This window comes from Pantherophis guttatus, chromosome 3, assembly GCF_059756535.1.
Source record: "Pantherophis guttatus breed Tessera chromosome 3, ASM5975653v1, whole genome shotgun sequence".
Classification (NCBI taxonomy): domain Eukaryota; kingdom Metazoa; phylum Chordata; class Lepidosauria; order Squamata; family Colubridae; genus Pantherophis; species Pantherophis guttatus.
In genome coordinates, this window is record NC_142065.1 from 4,500,261 (window position 1) to 4,524,255 (window position 23,995).

General features: G+C 42.5%; 1 protein-coding gene across 1 annotated transcript in view; it reads right to left on the reverse strand.

Moving 5' to 3' along the window:
* Positions 1 to 18,175, reverse strand: part of LOC117660374 (signal-regulatory protein beta-1-like) — a 32,936-nt gene extending 14,761 nt beyond the window's left edge. Inside the window, exon 1 of the mRNA XM_060685121.2 lies at positions 18,022 to 18,175. Coding sequence (XP_060541104.2) covers positions 18,022 to 18,106 — 85 coding nt within the window. The 5' untranslated portion in view covers positions 18,107 to 18,175. The remainder of the gene's footprint in view (positions 1 to 18,021) is intronic.
* Between the last annotated feature and the right edge of the window lie 5,820 nt (positions 18,176 to 23,995).

A 23,995-nucleotide genomic window follows, 5' to 3' on the forward strand; every position in this document is an offset into this window, starting at 1 on the left:
ATAACTTGTTAGGTTCAGCTTGTAGCTTACTCCTAAGTTGTTGGTCAGGCAATATATCTGTTTCTTTAAAAAACAACTGAGCCACGTAATCAGGGTTTGCTGAACCCTGTAATTAGGCTACAGTGCATAAATAAGCAGCACAGAGAAGCGTCCTCTGTTCCTGATTGATCCTGTTCCTGTTGCTTCCTGCGTCTTTCTGCTGATTGGTGTTAGACTGGATTGTTATGTGGTACTGTATACCGAGAGTTACTAAAGTCTGTTTGCTTTGGTAAGGGAAGATACTTACTGGACTGATATTACTGTTTATGACCTTGGACTGTTTTACTTACACCGAGACTGCTTATTATCTTGTATATAAAGTATTTTTCTCACACGAGCTGCACGTTTATCTCCTTCCCTGTGTGTTTCTACTCTGCTCGTTGCACAAGCAACAAATACTTTTTACACACACCCTAACATTGGTTATGGGCCCAGAATGTTCCAGGGCTCTTTAATTTGTTTTTGCGGAAATGAGAAGTGCAGGCAGTGGGTGTAGTAGTCAAGATGATGGCTTTTGAGCAAGGTACAAGTTATTCTACCATAACCCGGTTGGATGGTACAAACTATGTTACCTGGTCCACAAAATGCCGTCTACTTTTGCAAAAAGAAGGACTGTGGGACATGGTTAATAATCCACCGGACATAACTGCATTGAATGCTGCTGACAAAGAAGATGCCAAAAAGATAGCGAAGCTTCACAGGGACAACGAGCGTGCTTTATGCATCATTGGCCTGACACTGGGAGACCAGCAACTTGTCCATTTCCGGGGCGAAGAGTCTGCTGCGAGGTGTTGGACAAAGCTAAAGAAGCTCTACGTTCGTGACTCTGTGGGTGTCCATATCTACCTGACACGGAAATTATTTCGCTTACATCTTCAGAAAGGAGGAGACATGATGGCTCACCTGGACTCCATGACAGGGCTTTTCCAGGAGCTACATGAGAAAGACCTTGTGTTTACTGAACTGCAGCAAGTTTATATTATTCTTTCATCGTTGGATGACAGTTATGACTCTTTTGTTTCATCATTAGAAGTATTGTCTAGAGATGAACTAACATTGGCCAGTATAACTGGTAGGTTACTGGATGAGGCCAGTAACCAATACACATCCAAAACATACATTGTACAGTGGTATCAGTTACATTTCAGATTCTTAATCCAAATCTTTCACAACAATTGGTGTGTTTAATGGCACATTGCGCTTTGGTAAAGTTATCGGCAATATTGTCCTCTGATGCGCAATATTCCAATGTAATCATGTTATCCTTAACACATTGCCGAACATTCAGATAACGTATATCAGTGTATTTAGTCCTTGTCTTTACAGCAAGATTTGTTGCCATTGTAATGGCTGCCTGGTTATCTTCATAAACCGTAATAGGATAGTCCATTTTGAATCCAATATCTTCCATCTACTGTTTATAATAAATCAGTTCAGTACATGTAAGTGATAGACAAGAAAACTCCGCTTCCATGGTAGACAAACTGATGTGTTTCTGGCGAATTGATCTCCATCCAATCAGGCAGTTATCCAACATGATTGCTATTCCAGATGTAGATTTTCTGGCAAAACTGGCATCAGCATATGCCTTTAACACCATATTGGCATTTGGTTCTAAATACATAGCAAAATGTAACGTTCTTTTAAGATATCTAAGAATACGTTTTGCAGCTTGCCAATGCCTATCAGTAGGCTCTGAACTATATTGTGCTAGTTGATTAACACTAAAAGCTATATCAGGCCGTGTCCAGTTGCTCAAATACGACAAACTGCCTATTAATGATTGATACAGTTCTTTACTGAACTGTGGACTCTGCAAACTATCCTGCTGGAATTCTTGTGTCATAGGAGTCTTGGCAGGTTTACATAATTCCATCCCGTATTTTTTCAACAATTTGCAGATTTTATTAGATTGTGAAATTTTAAATCCTCTAGATGTTTTCAGGATATCCAGCCCTAGATAATGCCGTATATGTCCTAGATTTCTAAGTTTAAATTTTGTTTGCAACTGACCGATAATCTCTCTGGCCTCAGCGTCAGTTCTGGTAATTATGGCAATGTCGTCTGTAAAGAGTAACAAGAATGAAACACATCCATCCTGTTCTTTTTTAAACAGACATTTATCTGCTACGCCCTCATAGAACCCAATGTTATGTAATTCCTGCACTATACATTGGTTCCACTCGTAATCTGATTGCCTTAAACCATATAGGCTTTTTTGTAGCCTCCAACACTCAGTGCTATCCTGTGTATCATAACCAGGAGGTTTCTTCATATATATTGTAAGCCTCAACGGAGCATTCAAGTAAGCTGTTTCGACATCTATATGAGTAATAGAGCATTTATTTCTAGCTGCCCAAACCAGCATCGTTCTCAAAGTGCTCGCTCGTAAACTTGGAGCAAAAACCTCATCATAGTCTCTATCTGTCTGTGAGAACCCTTGTGCAACAAGCCGAGCTTTATGGGTTACTACCCCATCTACACTTTTCTTTACCTTGTAGACCCACCTACAGCCTATAAGTTTCTCATTTGGTGGTATTCTTACAACTTCATAGACACCAAGCCTCTTCAATGAATCAATTTCTCTATCCATTGCCTCTTGCCAGGCTTTTTGCTCCTTTTCTGGATATAATTTTATATCATGATAATTGGATGGTTCGATATCTACTTGGCAAACCACTGTGGCTTTATAGCGATCTGGTGGATGCCGGTCCCTGGAAGATCGTCTAGGCATAACAGGACTAACATCAGGTATATTGGGTTCATCCTCCCCTAACCCTGATTCCTGTTCCTGTTCTTCAACCTTAATAGATGATTTATCATCCATCTCAGATGAACTATCATCAGGAATATGGTCTATCTTAACATCTACATCTGTAAAACCATAGTCTGCTTTTTCTAACCTGTCCCAGCCTTCATGTTCTAGGAATTTAGCACTAGCGCTACACAAAACTTTTGTTGTTCCTTTTTCCCAGAACCTATAGGACCTATGGTTAGCCTCATAGCCAACAAAAATCATTTTCTTTGCTCTCTGTTGGTCCTTCCTTCTCTGACTAACCGGTATATGCACCCAGGCTGGTGCACCAAAAGTATGTATATAACTTAAATCAGGCTTCCTCCCGTGCCATAAAGTAAAAGGTATTTTTCCTGTAGAGGAGTGCACCATATTATTTAAAATATGATTGGCACATAGTATTACTTCTCCCCACAATTTATCAGGTAAACAAGCATCAGCCAGCATAGTCCTAGTCATAGCTTGTAGGGTCTGGCTTCTTCGTTCTATATATGCATTATGTTCCGGCCGAAAAGGGGCAGAACGTTTATGCTGTATCCCAGCATCCTTCAAAAACTTAGCCAACTGATGGTTAGTAAACTCAGTTCCATTGTCAGTAACAATGCATTTCACCTTAAACCTCTGCTTCCTTTCTACAAAATGAAGCCAGTTTGTGATACATTGGAACGTATCACTTTTGGACTTCATAAGGTAGCAAAAACCATATCTGGTAAAGTGATCAACTATACTCAAAATATAGCATGCTCCCCCTAAACTGGGTTTCTTTGGCCCTATTAAGTCTAAAAAGACTACCTCCAAAGGTTTAGTTGTTTTAAACCCATTGCAGCGGTTTGCAGGTGTAACTTTACTTTTATGCTGGTTACAAGCATTACAGTTCAGGTATTTGCTGCAAGCCCTTAACTTAATGCCTTTAGACTGCAACAACCTGAAATTCAGATGACCAAGCCTTCTATGTAGTAAATGTACGCATTCATCATGCGGCTTTACATTTCCAAATTTAGCTTTTGACTGAACTAACAGTAATGACTTATCCCTAATGACAAATAAGTCGTTTTCTAATTCTGCAGTAACTACAGTGCCTTCACATTCCAGCAAACATTTGTTATTTTTAAAAGCTACTGTAAACCCAGAATGTAGTAATGACTTTACAGATAAAAGGTTATATTTCAAACTAGGGATATAAAGCATGGGTAAAGGGTGCTAACTAATAGAACATTGAACAAGTCCCTCCCCAGCTACAGTCACATTCCAGCCATTAGCTAATTTGACCTTTTTAGTACTTTTCTTCATGTTTAGAAACAGTTCTCTGTTTTTTGTTATTGGATGTGTATTTTTGTTTCTGTATCTATTGTGTATATTGTCCTGCCCAATGGGGAGAATGTTAGGTTCAGCTTGTAGCTTACTCCTAACTTGTTGGTCAGGCAATATATCTGTTTCTTTAAGAAACAACTGAGCCACGTAATCAGGGTTTGCTGAACCCTGTAATTAGGCTACAGTGCATAAATAAGCAGCGCAGAGAAGCGTCCTCTGTTCCTGATTGATCCTGTTCCTGTTGCTTCCTGCGTCTTTCTGCTGATTGGTGTTAGACTGGATTGTTATATGGTACTGTATACCGAGAGTTACTAAAGTCTGTTTGCTTTGGTAAGGGAAGATACTTACTGGACTGATATTACTGTTTATGACCTTGGACTGTTTTACTTACACCGAGACTGCTTATTATCTTGTATATAAAGTATTTTTCTCACACGAGCTGCACGTTTATCTCCTTCCCTGTGTGTTTCTACTCTGCTCGTTGCACAAGCAACAAATACTTTTTACACACACCCTAACATGACTAAACACTGTTTAAATTTGTGAACTGGCCAAATACTCTGTTCAAAGTGTTGGAAGAAATCTCCTTCTAGGTTCTGCTCCAAGTGGGGAAAAAGATACTGGAAACATGGAGACTGCTTGGAAAGATGGTTTAATGGTGGACAGGATCACATGGCTTGAGTTCCTGAACAGAAAAGGGCAGATACAGTAAATCCTTGGGTTTTTATGCTCTCTCTGGCTCTGCATTTCTTGGGGCCCCGAAAGAGTATCCTGATTGGTTGTCAGACTCCCAGGGAGTGGGGGTCTTAGCTAGCCTTGCTGGCTGATGGTCACATGTGCTTCCCAGGTCACGTGTGGTGAGTTTCTGCTGCTATTGTGTAGAGGGCTAATCCTATCTTTATTGGATCTTGGACAATTCCTACTATGGCTCTGCCTGAAGGAGGCAGATCTTTGTTATGTAGAATAGACTGGCCCAGGCCTTAATGGCCCACTGACAAAGGGTGGGGGCAGGAAGATGGGAGTTGCTTCAAAACATGCTTATCCCAGGGAAATATAATATTCTGCCTTTTTCATATTTCCTAAAATATTTCACTCTTCCAGGAAAGGGGTGGGTGCTAACTTCCTACAAAAGAAAATACATTGTATGTTTGTATGTGTGTTTCTAATTATTGTTATTTATTCATATTTATTCTCTTTGTTAGATATAAATGCCTTATTCTCCAATGTGTAAATAGTATGTATATAGAGCATCAAGGGTTAACTTATTCCTTATTTCTTAATGTATTCATGACTCACCACTCCTACTTATAGCTCCACCCATTGTATATATAAGGAGCCACCTACCCCTATTTCCCTGCTTCTATCTGTGAATATTAAGTGAATATAGAATGCCTATTGTAAATAAAAGGATATATATTTAAGCCTTTAACATTTAATGATATTATTGAGTCTGATCCTAAATATTGCAACAATCTGGTAGCAGAGGATGGTTAATTGACTCAATAAAAGAAAAAGAATTAAAAATGTCCAAGAAAGATAGACCCAACACCAGGGCCTACAGCAAAGAAATGGAAACAGAACAAGAAATAATCAACGAATCGACAAATGCAATCTCAAGAGAAACCGAAGAATACACTACTGAAGATGAAGAAGTAATAGATGAGAATGATGACCAGGAGGAAACCGAAATAGAGAATAACGAACTCAGGTCAGAAATATTAAAACTATTAAAAAGCCAAAAGAATGATGAAAACCTCATCGCGAAACTCCAAGAAATGCTGAAGAACAGCGGAGCAGCGAGAGAAAAAAACATCACTGATGAGAAGTCTAAAGAACCAAAAATAGTGAGTAATATGACTACAGAAGAGATCGTTAAAAAGAAGAAGAAATGTGATCCCGCGCAAAATTTTGAATGGCAGCCATCTTGGTTTCAACAGGCCTCCAAAGTGAGCGAAGCAGAACCAATCAAAATGCTCAGTTCAAAATTTCTGGCGCGAAACACGTTAACAGACAATGAAAATGAGAAGGAGGACTCAAAATCCTCAGAAAAATCAGAATCGGAGAGTGAAGATGATTCAACAAATTCCCAAATAAAGTCTGCAATGAAAACGCTTTTTGCTGCATTTGGACCAAAACTAAAAATCATCAAAGAATCACCAAAGAAGCAAACGAACAAACCGATGCTTCGAGACCTGCATGCTTCCACCCTAACTTCGAGAACGACGACACCAGAACCCAGAGAGCCTTGCCGATTCCGCCCTACACCTAAGACCGAAGCAAGTGACAGCGCTCACAAAAGAAGGAGAAGAGCAGCCACCGTCACCAGGACTCCAAAGACCGAGCCAGAGACCGACTCGTCTGAAGAGGAGCGGAGCGAGCGAACCAGCCAGGAGAGAACCTTCCACGACGACGCCAAAGAAGAAATGGACAACGCGCATGCGCGAAGTCTTGCTGATGATCCGGGAAGATTTGAATTGACGAGAGAACCGCGCAGACTCGTTGCAGACATCCCCACGCCGTTTTGCAATTTTCTACACTTACGAGACCACGGACTGCCTCAGGTTGTAAGTAACGGACAAAATAATGTGGGGAACTTACCCAGTGACTTCCCAAAGCTAAGGGTTGACGGTATTAATTTGCAAGAATGGTACCAGCAGCTCCAGGTCGTTTTTATGAAAGAGAATCTGTTATTCTTTATCACTAGTCCCCCAAGAAGACCTTGGACTTTGAAAATAGATTGCTTACACCATAGAGCTTTTTTCTTAATAATAGCTAGTGTATCTCCTGCAATGTATTATAGCATCAAATCAAACCTGACTGTTTCAGAAATTATTCAATGCATGTTTAATTTGTTTCACAGTGACAGTGTAGCTACTACCACAAGAATGTCTAAAGATTTCTTTTCATCTAGAGTGAAACCAGGGGTTTCTATAAGTGAGCATTTAATATCTTTAAACAAAATAAGGGCTGAACTGCATATGAGGGGGGAAGTGATTTCAGATCAAACAATGAAAAGTGTTATTATTAACTCACTTGATTCATCATGGGACAATTTTATGTCACACTTAGACACTATTAACCTAGGATATTTATCCATAGAAAGCCTATCCAACAAATTGATAGCAGAAGACAATTCAAGAAAAAATCGTTCTAGCAATCACGTAGAACACAAACCTTTTAGGAAAGTAGCTTTCCAAGAAAAATATAATGAGACATATAAATGTTATAATTGTGGATCCAAGGAACACAATAGAAGAGATTGCCCCAGATTCTCAAAAGAAAAACATAGATCAGAATACATGAACAGACACAATTATAGACACTCTTCCATAGACAGACATAGACATAGAAGCCCACCAAATTATAGAGAAAATAGAGGGGGCAGAGAAAATTCAAAAGATAGAAAATCAGGATCACTTAATGGTCTAAATAAACAAGACAGCACAAAAATACAACAAAATGAGAACAATAATTGGCTTATTGATTCTGGAGCAACAAATCACACCACTAATAACAAAAATATATTGTCTTCTTTTGCAGAAGACAAATTTGTGATAAAGGTAGCTAACCAAAATAAGGTTCAAGTATTAGGCAGAGGGAACGTAACTTTGCCTGGCCTAGGAAAAATAGAGGGGGTATTGTTAATACCTGAAATACCTCATAACATTTTAAGTGCCATAAAACTAAGTAGAGACTCTGACATTAATATAACTTTCTCAAAAGGAAAAGCAACTTTGCAGAAAAATAAAAGCAATATAGGTACTGTAATGATTAAAGGAGGTCTACCTTACCTAATTACAAAAGAAGAATGGTTACACAATATTGATTCAAATGTAGAAGACTGTGTAGAAGTAGATGATGAAAATGTTAGCAACAGTGACAATGATGAATGTAAAATATCTAGTGATCATACTAATACACACAATATAGAAAAACCAAAAATAGGTAAGCCAATCCATGATGAGTGTGCTCATATCTTACATAGGAAGTTAGGACATGCCAGCTTTCCTGTAGTACAAAAAATGATTGAACACGCAGAAGGTGTCAAAATAAAAAATTGTGAAAATTATTTGGAATGTTCAGTATGTAAATCTACAAAACTGAAAACTAGTCCCAGACCAAGAAAATCTACTAGATCAACTAACAAAATTTTTGATTTAGTACACATGGACCTAGTAGGCCCACTAACTCCATCAATTAATTATAGGAAACGTTACTTTCTGACAATAGTGGATGATTATAGTCGTTATGGATTTGTTTATACACTGAAACACAAAGATGAAACTTTTCAAAAATTTAAGGAATTTTATAAACGCATAGAAACGCAACATAATATCAGGATAAAACAAATTATGACAGATAGGGGATGTGAATTCATGTCCAAAGAATTCTCCCAATGGTTGAAAGATAGGGGAATGCTACATTACACGTCCAGTCCATTTTCTGCGTTCCAAAATGGAATTGCAGAGAGAAAGAATTCCACGTTACAAACCATGATTAGATGCACATTAGAGGATGCTGGCCTAAGCAAACAATTTTGGTCAGAAGCCTTACATTATTCAAATTACACACAAAATAGAACCTGGTCCAGTGTTATAAATAAAACACCATACGAAGTAATGTATAATAGAAAACCAAAATTAGCACATATGCACATCTTTGGAGTCACTGCAGACGTACATATACCTAAACAGTTGAGAAGAAAGGGAGAAAATGTATCCAGGAGACTTAGATTCATGGGATACGAAACTGGTACTAAAGGATATAAATTCATTGATAGCAACAACAAATTTATAGTCTCCAGAACGGCCGTGTTCCATGAACAGGCCAACTGGTCCAAACTACATCTTAATGAGATATTCCCAAATAAACATAAAGAAACAAGATATCATGAGGAAAGAACTGTAGATAAACAAAATATCAACAAACAAACAAACAAAACAAAAACATGGACAAATAGTCAACACAAAATAAAGACTGATACACTAACAAAAAAGGAAGCAAGATATATGCATGATAACAATAGCAAACCTGAAAGAATTATTAGAAGCAACAGGAATAAGATGCCAAATAAATATAAAGACTACGTAATGCATATGGATGGTGAACCCATAACACCTAATACATACGAAGAAGTACTTAAACTTCCTCGTGAAGAAAAAGAAAAATGGGAACTGGCCATGGAAAAAGAAATGAAAAGTTTGCGAGAATTAAATGTATTTACACCTACAACTGCACCTAAGGATAAAACCATTATTGGTACCAGGTGGATATATAAAATTAAAAACTTGGAAGAAGGTAATACCCTGTACAAAGCTAGGTTAGTTGCCCAAGGTTATGCACAAAAGTATCCAGAGGACTACACTGACACATATTCCCCCACTGTAAGAACAGAGAGTGTCAAAACAGCTCTAGTGGTAGCATCAGCACTCAATCTTGATGTATTCCAATATGACATACAGACTGCGTACTTACACGCAAAGCTAGACAAGGAAATATATGTGAGGGCCCCCCACAGTCAATACACCAACAAAAATGAAATTTGGTTATTAAACAAAAGTCTATATGGATTAAAACAATCCGGTAAAAGATGGTATGATTGTCTAGTAGAAGTACTTAAAACCATGGATTTCAATGCTACATCTGCTGATAATTGTTTTTTTGTCAAAAGGAGTAATGATTATATTGAATTTGTACTGATTTATGTTGATGACATTTTGTATATTGGAAAGCATAAAGAAAGAAGAGAAACTTTTGTAAACAAATTAAATGAACATTTCTCACTGAAATCATTAGGGAAAGTGAACAAATATCTTGGTGTACAAATTAACAAAACCAGAAAAGGATTCAAACTTAATCAAAAAGATAAAATTATAGAACTTTTGAACAAATGTAACTTAACTAATGCTAAACCCTGTGATACTCCTATGCAAACTGATTTTCTCAGAAATACTGATGAATCATCTCCTGAATTTAAGGACAATACGTTTTATAGGTCAATCATAGGTTCACTTCTTTATATATCAAATTGGACTAGACCAGATATAGCCTTACCACTCAATTTATTGTCCAGATATGTCAGCAAGCCAACTATGTATCACTGGGAAGCTGTCAAAAGAATTCTAAGATATCTGAAAAACACATTAGATTTTTGTCTAATATTAGAACCTAATGATGACAATGAACCAAAACTTGTATGCTATGCTGATGCGGATTGGGCCGGAGACACATCCTGTAGAAAAAGTACATCAGGTTATATTTTCTTTTTAAATAACTGTCCAGTTTATTGGTATACCGGCAAACAAGAACTAGTAGCCACTTCAACAACAGAAGCAGAATATGTTTGCTTATCCAAAGCTGCGAATAACCTTGTGTGGTTTAATGATTTGATTTCAGATGTTTGGAAAAAGCCTTCTTTACCTTTTGTTATGAATGAAGACAACAAAGCAGCTATTGAAATATCTAGATCAGATGCCATTGGACAAAGGTCCAGACACATAGATATAAAGTTTAAACATGTAAGACAATTGTCTCAAGACGGATTTATAAAAGCGATACACTGTGATACCTCAGAACAAGTGGCTGACATATTGACAAAGCCTTTGCCTTCTAAACAACATAAATATTTAACATCCAAGTTAAATGTATTGTATTGTCCCGAATCTGAATGTAATTGGTGTTGTATAACTAATCGGCATTTAGAGGGGGATTTGTTAGATATAAATGCCTTATTCTCCAATGTGTAAATAGTATGTATATAGAGCATCAAGGGTTAACTTATTCCTTATTTCTTAATGTATTCATGACTCACCACTCCTACTTATAGCTCCACCCATTGTATATATAAGGAGCCACCTACCCCTATTTCCCTGCTTCTATCTGTGAATATTCAGTGAATATAGAATGCCTATTGTAAATAAAAGGATATATATTTAAGCCTTTAACATTTAATGATATTATTGAGTCTGATCCTAAATATTGCAACACTCTTTTATTCTTTAAAGTTTAACAATTCATTATTTATCTTAATATCTTTATATTTGTTTGGGGTTGGCTTTCTTCCCTTTCATCTTTTTTATTGTACAGCAATCTTTCTCCTCAAACCTACCACCTCTCTCTTTTCTTTCCTTCTTACTTTCTCTTCCTCCCCCTCTTCTTCTCCTCCCTAATTCCTCTTCCTTTCTCCTTCTCCTCCTCTCTTCCTCCCTCTCTTAGATGCACTCCTACTCTAATTTCCCTTCCCTTCCTTCATCCCTCTCTATTGCTGTATCCTTTTGTGCATATGGACTACTCAGAGGGCTGAAAAAGTTATTTTTGACTGGTCCTCGCACTTTTGACCAGTTCTTGAACTTACAACTGTCCTCACATTTTACGTTTTTGCCCTATCTTGTCACCATGGTGAAGAGAAGCAGTTGTGAAATGAGTGACACGGTTGTTAAGAATGCTACAATGGGCATAAATGATGACCAGTCATAAGTGCGAAGACCGGTCAAAAGTGCGAGGACCTGTCAGAAATCACTTTTTCAGCCCTCTGGGTAGTCCTTTTGTGCACATGGACTACTCAGAGGGCTGAAAAAGTTATTTTTGACTGGTCCTTGCACTTTTGACCAGATCTCGAATTTACGACTATCCTCACATTTTATGTTTTTTGCCCTATCTTGTCACCATGGTGAAAAGAAGCAGTTGAGTGACAAATGAGTGACATGGTTGTTAAGAAAGCTGCACGGCATAAATGTAAGGATGGTCAAAAGTGCGAGGACCTGTCAGAAATGACTTTTTTCAGCCCTCTGAGTAGTCCCTATACACATAGCCATGGCCACCCGGTCACATGACCAGCTAGCTACGCCCACCCAGTCACATGACCTCCAAGCCACGCCCACAGAACTGGTAGTAAAAAAAAATTAGAACCCACCCCTGGTTGGGGGTCACCACAACATGAGGAACTGTATTAAAGGGTCGCGGCATTAGGAAGGTTGAGAACCACTGCTCTAGAAAGTGGTCACCATTAAGGATCATTGGTGGTCTCCTTCGGACAGGAGAATTATTTGGATTTCCTGAATGCCAACCTTCTGGCTTATGATCTGACCATCTCTGAATGACCGCCGTGCAGAGGGCTAATTTATAAGGTGGGCGAGTTTTGCACTTTATTTGCTTTTATTCAACTTGTATCTTTCTAGGGTGTTTTGATTTTAATTTGATGTGAATTTTAAACCTGTCATCCACATATTCACCCATTGTTCAAGCATTACATTATATCCAAGGGTCCTTGCCCACTGATTTTGGAGTACATTTTTATCCATCTCAGATTATATTGCTTTCCAGTTTTTCTTTGTTTATACTTAAGGGCAGGCCCGCAGGGTGCTTAAATCCAGTCTGCGGGGCCGGCCTGGAAATATCAAAGCACCGGTCCGCTGGTGTCTCTGGCGGCTAAAATAGGCCACGTGCAGCCCAGCCGGACCTCATTTTCACCCTCCATGGCCTCCTGCAGCACTCTGCTGGCCGAAAACGGGCTGAAAATAGGCCAAAATTGGGCCAAAGATGGGCGACAAATGGGTGAAAAACAAGCCAAAAAATGACCCAAAAATGGGCTCGAAAAACAGTTAAAAATGAGCCTAAAACAGGTGGAAAATGGGTGGATAATGGGTCCAAAAATGGGCGGAAAATGGGCTCAAAAATGGGTCCGAAAAATGGGTGAAAAATGGGCCCAAAACTGATGGAAAATGGCCCTGAAACAGGTAGAAAATGGCCCCCAAAAAGAGCCCAAAAATGGGCCACGCGGCCCATTTTTGATTGGCAGAGTGTTGCAAGAGGCCATAAAGGATGAAAACAAGGTGCAGGGGGGTTGTGTGTGGGCCCCCTGCACCCCATTTTGGCCAGCAGGGTGCTGCAGGAGGCATCCATCCTGGCCCCCCTGCTGGTCCCCCCCATGCGAGCCTTCCCCGCAGAGGAAAACTACAATGCTGATCCCGCCCTCGAAGAAATCCCTGCTTAAGGGCATTAAGCCGTAAGTAATAGCTGATTGCGAATGAAGGCAATTATATGTGTCCCAGGATAATGTTGCAGTAGACAATCTGGGTCAGTCGTCAACCAGCCATCAACACACTCCAACCAACATCTAAAAAAGCCACATACATTATAAATATCACGCACAGAACAGCACACACTGCTAGATAGAAGTTCCCTGAGGAGCAGGAGTGGGTTCTAAACATTTTTACTACCGGTTCTGTGGGCGTGGCTTATTTTGTGGGCGTGGCTTGATGGTCATATGACAATTCTTTAGGATTTAGCTGAGGTACTGGTCTACCAGGCTTTTAACTGCTTGCAGAGCTGTACCGGTCTACCCATTTGTTTTTGCAGGTACTGGTCTACTCATTTGTTTTTGGAGGCACCGGTCTACTCATTTGTTTTTGGAGGCACCGGTCTACTCATTTGTTTTTGGAGGCAGCGGTCTACTCATTTATTTTCTTTTAACACTGATCAGGTGTAGGGTGGCCCTTTGAAGCCCCACGGCAAGAGTTTAAACAGTTTTTTCCCCTCTAGCCATCAGCTGGGACTCAGGAGGCAGCAAAAGATTGGGGGTGGGGCCAAAGAAAAGGTAAGAATAACACGGGGAGGGGGGGCAGGGGGATGGGGGGCAGAACCGGTTCGGTGACATCATATCATCACCGCTACCGGCTCGGCAAAACCGGGCCGAACCTGGAGGAACCCACCACTGCTGAGGATGGGTTCCAGCATGAGTCCGAAAACTCAGAAGACAAAGCCTCTGATCCCGGTGATCGACCCAGATCGGATCCTGCAATAATTGATTATCTTAGAGCCGTGATGGCAAACCTATGGCACGCGTGCCAGAGGTGGCATGCAGCGCCCTCTTTGTGGGCACATGCCTCGTCTCCTCCTTTTTATGACAGCATCAGAATGCTGACAATCTTCTCAGGGTGGGCATGGCCAGCTCCTTCATCACTTGTGTCGGGGGCGCCTGTGGGGGCTGAGTGCTTTGCCAGCGAAAACGGGCTCCCGAGCTCTGTTTTCAGGTGAAACGGCCTCCTGCAACCCTCTGCCAGTGAAAACGGAGCTTGGGTGGGCCCCCGTGGCCCTTGCAAGCTCTAGTTGTGGCTGTGATGGCCTCCTGCAACTCTCTGCCAATGAAAACGGAGCTTTCCCACCCACAAGATTAGCTAAAATTAGCAAAAACCTTTTACCGATGTGTTGGAAATATAAGGCAATGCCGGGGACTTTTTATCATATGTGGTGGGAATGCCCGAAAGCCAGAGATTTTTGTCACCAGATAAAACAATGGCTGGAAGAGATGTTAATGCAAAACATAGAGTTATATTTGCCAGAACTTTTTTTACTGGGTATTACAAAAGACAAATATAACAAGGGAACAATATATCTAATGTTACATATTCTAACAGCAGCAAGATTGGCCTTCATGCAAAATTGGAAAAATAAAGAGACCCCCCCTCTCAGAAGAAGAGGTATTAAATATGATATTGATTTGTGCTGAAATGGACAGGTTGACTCTGGAACCCAAAGATAAAGAGTGAAATGGAGTATTATGAAATATGGAATAAAATGTATCATTGGTTGGAGAGGAGGAGGAAGGTTGGGATAAAGGATTATTGATAAGTTGAAAGTTTAGAAATTTCTATGCTAGTATTCTGTGACAAATAGGAATGGAATTGGTATTGATGTAATCTTCACAGATGAAAGAACTTATGTGTTTGAATTGTGATAGATTGTACATACTTACATAGCAAAAAGGAACTGTATTTGTTGTAAGGTAAAATTTGATGGAAATGTTCAAACCGGAAAAGTCACACCATGTCCAATGTTTTTAATTGTATCATTAATAAATAAAATACAATTGTAATATTAATAATCATAAAATCATAAATAAAATAACATTGTAAATTTATTTATTTATAAATACAAGCAATTGTATTTACAAATACAATTGCTACCAACCTGCCTTCCATTGAGGACCTGTATACTGCACGAGTCAAAAAGAGGGCTGTGAAAATATCTACAGACCCCTCGCATCCTGGACATAAACTGTTTCAACTCCTACTCTCAAAAAGATGCTATAGAGCACTGCACACCAGAACAAGGAGACACAAGAACAGTTTTTTCCCGAACGCCATCACTCTGCTAAACGAATAATTCCCTCAACACTGTGAAAATATTCATTAAGTCTGCATTAGTATTAATCTTCTCATCGTTCTCACCACCCATCTCCTCCCACTTATGACTGTATGGCTGTAACCTTGTTGCTGGTATCCTTATGATTTATATTGATATTGTTTCCAGATTGCTTATTTGTACCCTATGATGATCATTAAGTATTGTACCTTATGATTCTTTACGAATGTATCTTCTCTTTTTATGTACACTGAGAGCGTATGCACCAAGACAAATTCCTTGTGTGTCCAATCACACTTAGCCAGTAAAGAATTCTATTCTATTCTATTCTATTCTATTCTATTCTATTCTATTCTATTCTATTCTATTCCATTCCATTCCATTCCATTCCATTCCATTCCATTCCAAATTTTCTATTCTATTCTATTCTATTCTATTCTATTCTATTCTATTCTATTCTATTCTATTCTATTCTATTCTATTCTATTCTATTCTATTCTGTACCCTATGACTATCATTAAGTGTTGTACCTTATGATTCTTGATGAACATATCTTTTATTTTATGTACACTGAGAGCATATGCACCAAAGACAAATTCCTTGTGTGTCCAATATTGGCCACTTGGCCAATAAAAAAAAATTATATTCTATTCTATTCTAAAATTATTTTATTAATAAAAATTATTAATAAAATTAAAAAAAAGAAAACGGAGCTCGGGAGGGCCACACACAGCGCTCCCAAGCTCCATTTTCACTGGCTGAGGCACTGCAAGCCGGTTCTTCGCTGTTTCCAGGGCAGCTCCATGGGCCAGATCTAAGCACCCCGCAGGCTGGATCTGAGTTTGACACCCGTGACTTATAAAGAAGAATCTGATCTACTGGTAGTCAAGACGAATTGGTGCCAGATATGAGTCAACAGACTTCAAAGAGGGCTGGACTTAGATAAAGATAGATAGATAAGATTGTCACATTTTACTGTGAGCACACTGGTGCACATTAAAAATGAAATTCTGTCGCCTGCTCTCAAAAGAAAGAATATATCTACCCATACACATACATAACAAACATATACACATGCTTGGTTCCTCCCTTCATAAATTGTTCCATAAAATTTACCAAATTTTAACTCCATGAGAGTTGCAGGTCCCGGATTCTGGTTTCATTCTGTAAATTAGTCTAGTCTAGATACCCTGGTTTTAAAACTATCCATCTATGGTGCACTGTTGCTCCCAGTTAATGGTTACACACAGACAAACAGGACAGATTTAGTAATATATAGATATATAGATGTAGATGTGGATAGGTGCAGTTGGGAAAGGTGCAAAACAGCCCACTTCAAAACCAGAATCCCAAATTTTAAAGGAGCCTTGGTAGTACAGGGGTTTAAGGCACCCTGTTATTAAGCTGGTTATTAAGATTAAGACCAGCTGCCTGCAATTACTGCAGGGTTCGAATCTCACCAAGGCTCAAGGTTGACTCAGCCTTCCATCCATTCTAAGGTAGGTGAAATGAGGACCCAGTTTGTGGGGGCAATAAGCTGACTTTGTATAAAATATACAAAACGATGAAGGCTATTGCTGAGCACATTGTAAGCCGCCCTGAGTCTTCGGAGAAGGGCGGCATATAAATCTAATTAAAAAAAAAAAAAAAAAAAGGAGGGGGATGGTGCAAGGGTGAAATCCTACTGGTTCGGACCGGTTCGGGTGAACCAGTAGTGATGATTGGCATCGGTTCACCAAACTGGTAGAAATCATCCCTGGTGGCCCTGGCCCCACCCACCTGGTCACCCACTCAACAGGCAAGCCCGGGGCTGCCTTGCTCGCCTTGCCAGCCGCTTCCGTGCACTGTGCTTGGAAGGGGCTGCTGCTGCCCCCACTCTCAGTACCCTCCTTCCCTGCCTGGCTGCAGATATCCACCTGCCCTCCTGGAGCACCGCGGCGGTGGCGCTGTTTACTTTCTTCCTTCTCCCGCCGCAAAATGAAAGCAAACAGCAGTGGAGATGCTTCAGGAGGGCAGGCAGATGTATTCATTATAGTTGTCAGCTGCAGACGTCCACCTGCCCTCCCAAAGCACCACTGTGGCAAAGAAATTGCACTGTGCCTCCTCCTGCAGCCAAGGACGCCCAGCCGTGCGTGTCCTTTCTGAAAATGGGCTGTGCATGGGGCGCTTGGAGAGAGAGAGAGAGCAAGGGAGCTCTCCAACCTGTTTGTGTGTATGTGTGTGTGAGAGAGAGAGTGAGGGATGGAGTGATCTGAAGCCGAGGCTCTCAGACTTCTGGCAGTGGCGGGGGCGTCTTCTGAGCAGCCCTGAGTCAGCCAGCTCCACCTGACCTACTCCCTGAGTCTTGCCGTTTTCCTCGCCTCCCCCCGCCCTCACTCAAGCAGCAGCAGGCTCTGTGGGACAACAGGGCCTCTCATTTTTCCCACAGCGTGGCATACGCTTGCTACCTCTGCTTGTCTGCTTGCAAGCGGCAATCTTCTCTGCTTCTCTCAGGACACTGGTGCAGGCACCAAGGATGCATCGCATGTTAGGGCTGAGCAGGGAAGCCGCTTTCACACCACTCCCCCTCACTTCCCTGAGCACAGACCCAAGGCTGTGCACTTCCTCGCTGGTCATCTGGTCATCAGAAGAGCACACCAGGTTTGAAGCAGCCTTCACATTCCTCTTTCACTGGATTCTACTCTAGCTGTAAATCTAAAAATGGAACCTGCCCGATCTCAACTATCAACACTCACCCAGATCCCATGGAAGAAGCAACAATAGCAGCAGCAGCAGCTGAAAAGGACCAGGGATTCTCCTGAAGGACCTCAAGTCAGCCATGCAGATAGCAGCAGGAGAAATATCTCAGGTGACTTTGCGTCTTGCCCAACAGATCTTTCCTACCGCAGAAGGAGCAAAAGAGGAACTCTTATTTCCTCCTTGTAAATTCAGACCATTTCCCTAGTTTGAGTTATTAAGGAAGTGACCAATATCCGCCCAAGGAGGTCCTAGACAATCACAGGAGTCCCATTGTCTGATTGATTGGTTGACTCCAGTGACTTGAAGGTTCGACCAAATGATGGTTGGACCTGGGTTTGGAATTAGTATTTAGTGGATGATGATTTATAGAAAGCCAGGAGTCTATTGTGTCGGAGGCAGTAGATGTTTGGCAGCTGATGGGACTTGGAGGTGGCCACCAAGGTATGTCCAAATTGGTGATGTCACCATTGCCTGGGAATACTCAATGGGGGCTCCCCTCTCAGCCCTGCATGGGTTCTCACCAAAGTGGTACCTATTTATCTACTTGCATTTTGATATGCTTTTGAACTTCTAGGTGAGCAGGAGCAGGAGCGAGTGGTGGGAGCTCGTCCCATCATGGAGTTTCTGGGTCTCGAACGTGGGCTTGCTGATCGTCAAGTCAAACCATAGAGCCACCATGCCCTTTTATAGTAATAGCTATAGACTTATATACCACTTCACAGCGCTTCATAGCCCTCTCTAAGCCGTTTAGAGAGTCAGCATATTACCCCCAATATGGGGACAATCTGGGTCCTCATTTTACAGACGTCAAAAAGATAAAAGGCTGAGTCTAACCTTGAGCTGGTTGGAATCGAACTGCTGACAGTCGGCAGAATCAGCCTGCAATACTTCATTTTAGCCATTGCGCCACCACAGCTCGGAAGGAAGAAAGGGAGAAAGGGAGAAAGGGAGAAAGGGAGAAAGGGAGAAAGGAATAGCAATAGCACTTAGACTTATATACTGCTTCCAAGTGCTTCATAGCCCTCTCTAAGCGGTTTACAGAGTCAGTCTGAAGGATGGGAGGCTGAGTCAACCTTGAGCCAGTGAGGATCGAACTGCTGGCAGTCGGCAGAATTAGCCTGCAATACTTCATTTTAGCCACTGCACCACCACAGCTCGGAAGGAAGAAAGGGAGAAAGGGAGAAAGGGAGAAAGGGAGAAAGGGAGAAAGGGAGAAAGGGAGAAAAGGAGAAAGGAATAGCAATAGCACTTAGACTTATATACCGCTTCCAAGTGCTTCATAGCCCTCTCTAAGCAGTTTACAGAGTCAGCATATTTCCCCCCAACAATCTGGGTCCTCATTTTACTGACCTCGGAAGGCTGAGTCAACCTTGAGCCAGTGAGGATCGAACTGCTGGCAGTCGGCAGAATTAGCCTGCAATACTTCATTTTAGCCACTGCGCCACCACAGCTTGGAAGGAAGAAAGGAAGAAAGGAAGAAAGGAAGAAAGGAAGAAAGGAAGAAAGGAAGAAAGGAAGAAAGGAAGAAAGGAAGAAAGGAAGAAAGGAAGAAAGGAAGAAAGGAATAGCAATAGCACTTAGACTTATATACCGCTTCCAAGTGCTTCACAGCCCTCTCTGAGCAGTTTACAGAGTCAGCATGTTGACCCCAACAATACAGGTCCTCACTTTACTGACCTTGGAAGGCTGAGTCAACCTTGAGCCTGGTGCGATTTGAACTGCCAAATTGTAGGCAGCCAGCAGTCAGGAGAAGTACTGCCTTCTAACCACTGCACCACTGGGAGTGGTAGGAGCTATCTTAGTCCTAAAGTTCATTGGTTGCAGGAAAAGATCTGTAGATAGACAGATTTTCCCACAAGTTTCCTGTTGTTTTTTGGGGTTTTTTCTTTTTTAAACTGACGGCTTCGTGATTCTAAAATGGCAAGGGGGGGGTAGGGAAATGATGAAATGGAGCCAGTATAAGGAAAGCCTGATACTACCTTTTAGATTTTTGAAATTTTGAACTTTAAGCATTTAAATTTCTTTGGAGGACTTTGACTTTGCTTTTCCCAAAGGTGCTTTTTCAAGAGGCAACTGAACTTTCTGGGTTTTTTTGGGGGGGGGGGGGAGATGTTTTGTTTCTCCTCCAAGATGCTTCTTCAGCTGAAATCTTCTTGCATAAGAAGCAAAAGCTTCCTGGATGAGAAACGAAATGTCTTCGAAGAAAAGCAAGGACGTCGAGTTGCCTCTTAAAAAAGCACCTTTGTGTTGTGGCTCCGTTACCTGAGCCTGTGTCATCGGCAGGAGAGGACTCCGAGAGTGAAGGGGAGGAGTTGGCAAGGCCTCCCTCTCCAGGACCCTCCTCTCTGGCAATGCCTTCGGTGTCCCCCGAAGGGCAAGAGATAGGGCCGGGGCCAAGCACGTCCACGCAGCCACAGATGGACAGTGATGAGGGTAATGAGTCTTGGCTGGATCCACGCCAGCGTCGCAGAGATAAGCGCGCATAACAGAAGAAAAGGCGTGCCCGAGATTAGGCTGAGTCACTGGACCACACCCCACAGGATATAAAAGGGAGCGTGGTGGCCAGTCAAACCTTGTGACGAACAAAGCTGAAAGCTTCCACGCCATTCTGCATTGCCGGACTTTTGCTGGATTATCTTTGGACTTGATTGACTCCGTAATTATTGAGCTGTTTCTTTTGATGTACCAGGAGTGGGGAGAAGTTATCTCTCCTCTTCGTAAATAATAAACTCAGGCCTGGGTCCAGCACAGAAACAGCATTGGTCGCACTGGTGGATGATCTCTGGAGGGCTAGGGACAGAAGATACTCCTCTGCCCTGGTCCTGTTAGATCTCTCGGCAGCTTTTGATACCATCGATCATGGTATCTTGCTGCGGCGCCTCAAGGGGTTGGAAGTGGGAGGCACTGTTTTACAGTGGTTCTCCTCCTACCTCTCGGGATGCTCGCAAGCGGTGTCGGCAGGGGGGCAGAGGTCGACCCTGAGGCCCCTCACACATGGGGTTCCTCAGGGGTCGGTCCTCTCTCCCCTGCTGTTTAACATCTATATGAAGCCGCTGGGGGAGATCATCCGTGGTTTTGGGGTGGGGTATCATCAGAATGCTGATGATACCCAACTTTTTATATCCACCCCGAATCAGCCCAGTGATGCCCTCAATGTGATGTCCTGATGCCTGGAGGCAGTGCGGCTCTGGATGAGGAGGAACAGGCTCTGACTCAGCTCTGCCAAGATGGAGTGGCTGTGGGTACCGGCGTCTCAGTTCCAAGGGAATATTCCATCTTTGGCCATAGGGGGAGAGGTGTTGCCCCCTGTGGCTAGGGCGCGCAACTTAGGTGTCCTCCTGGATGCACGGTTAGTTTAGTTTAGTTTAGTTTCTTTGATTTGTATACCGCCCTACTCCCGAAGGACTCAGGGCGGTGAACAGCCAACAATAAAATACATAAATACACAAAATTTAAAAACCCGATAAAATCAAATTAAATTATTTGGCCCAGACAAATTAAAACACCCCAATAATTTAAAAACAGATTAAAATTTACATATTTAAAAAGGGAAGAGATTAGGCCAAGCCCGCCTGATGGAATAAAAAGGTCTTCACAGCACGGCGGAAGGAGCGCAGATCCGGGATCCTCCGTATCTCCGGGGGGAGCTCATTCCAGATGGTAGGTGCCCCCACAGAGAAGGCTCTCCCCCTAGGGGCCGCCAGTCGACACTGTTTGGCTGACGGCACCCGGAGGAGTCCCTCTCTATGAGAGCGTACTGGCCGGTGGGAGGCTATTGGTGGTAGTAGGCGGTCCCGTAAATAACCAGGCCCTAAGCCATGGAGCGCTTTAAAGGTGGTAACCAAAACCTTGAAGCGCACCCGGAAGACCACCGGGAGCCAGTGCAGCTCGCGCAGGAGAGGTGTTACATGGGAGCGCCATGTCGCTCCCATTACCACCCGCGCGGCCGCACTCTGCGCCAGTTGGAGCCTCCGGGTGCTCCTCAAGGGGAGCCCCATGTAGAGAGCATTACAATAGTCCAGGCGGGAGGTGACGAGGGCATGAGTGACCGTGCGTAACGAGTCCCGATCCAGAAAGGGACGCAACTGGCGAATCAGGCGAACCTGATAAAAAATCCTCCCGGTCACGGCCGTCAAGTGCTCTTCTAAAGACAGCCGTGAATCCAGGAGGACGCCCAAGTTGCGAGCCCTCTCCGTGGGGGCCAATGATTCGCCCCCAATAGTCAGTGATGGCGTCAACTGACTATATCGGGACGTCGGAAACCACAGCCACTCGGTCTTGGATGGGTTGAGCCTGAGCCTGTTCCTCCCCATCCAGATCCATACGGCCTCCAGGCACCGGGACATCACTTCAAGGGCATCGTTGGGTTGACTTTAGAAGACCATGTCATGACCATGACCAGGAGGGCATTTGCCCAGATTTGTCTGGTGCGCCAGTTGCACCCCTACCTGGACCGAGATGCCCTACGCACGGTCACCCATGCACTTGTCACCTCCCGGATCAACTATTGCAACGCTCTCTACATGGGGCTGCCCTTGAAAACCACTCGGAGGCTTCAGCTGGTGCAGAATGCAGCTGCGTGGGTAGTGACGGGAGTGTCCCAATGCTCCCATGTCACACACCCCCTGCGTGACCTGCATTGGCTACCGATTCCCCACCGGGTGAGGTTCAAGGTGCTGGTGATTACCTATAAAGCCCTACATGGCTTAGGCCCAGGATATTTGGTGGACCACCTGCAGCCAGCAACAGCTCCCCATCGCCCCGTGCGCTCACATAGAGAGGGCCTACTTGAGGTCCCATCGGCCAAACAATGTCGGCTGGCGGCCCCTAGGGTGCGAGCCTTCTCTGTGGGCGCACCTTCCCTCCCCTTGGAGCTCCGGGTAGCCCCCGACCTTCGCTCTTTCCGTCGTGACCTTAAAACATGGCTGTTTCGCCAAGCTGGCCTGGACTGAATGGGGTTTTAATGGGAATTTTAGTTTTTATTGTTGAATTTTAACTTGCGGTTGTTTATTGCTGATAGCCGCCCTGAGTCCTTGTGGAGAAAGGGCGGCATGTAAGCCCGATAATAAATAAATAAATAAATAAATAAATAAATAAATAAATAAATAAATAAACAAACAAACATAAATTGCAGACTACAGGAACCAGATGCACTACTCAGGTGACCCTGAGGACACAGATAAATCTCCAGGTGGCCTCAACTTCTCTCTCTCTCTCTCTTTTTTTTTTAAATGAAATTTTATTGAATTAAGAATATATTACAATTCAAACTATACTTTTTCAAGAGGCGACTGGACTTTCTGGTTTTTCTTTGAAGATCTTTCGTTTCTCTTCCAAGAAGCTTCTTCATCTCTGACTGGGTGGTGGGGAATGGAAGGATTTATATTCCTTGCAGACAGCTGGACATTTGCATCCTTTGAGAGAGAAGTTGACGGCAGAGGATCACTAGTATTGACAGTACAGATTGTATTTGAGGCAGTAGATGGTGTACTGTCCCATGATCTATCCATAATTGTAAAATATGCTCCCTTTCTTTGTCTATTTTAATTTGGTCTCTGACCGCAATAAAAGCTTACTACTTACTACTAATTACTACTACACAACAGCGCCATTACCTCGCTCCAGCCGGTGAGGGCTGCGCTACTCCTTGCACCATTTCTTGTACCAATCCTCTATGGTGGAGATTTCTAGCCACACCCGGAGCGAGTCTCCCTCTCCTGCCATCGCCCTTACCTTCTCAGGCCAGGCGAGGAGTGACTGGGAGAGGACAGTCAAGCGGCAGGGCCAGCCAGTGGTGGGATCTGCCGGTTCGCTGAACTGCACAAAAAGTTAACAAACGGTTCACCTGAACCGGTGTGAACCGGTTGAATCCCACCACTGCTTATAAGTGGTTATTTCAGAAAGTTTATTGTGGGATTTTTTAAAAAAAACCTTCCAATTTTAACTGAAGTTGTTTAATCAGGTATCAAC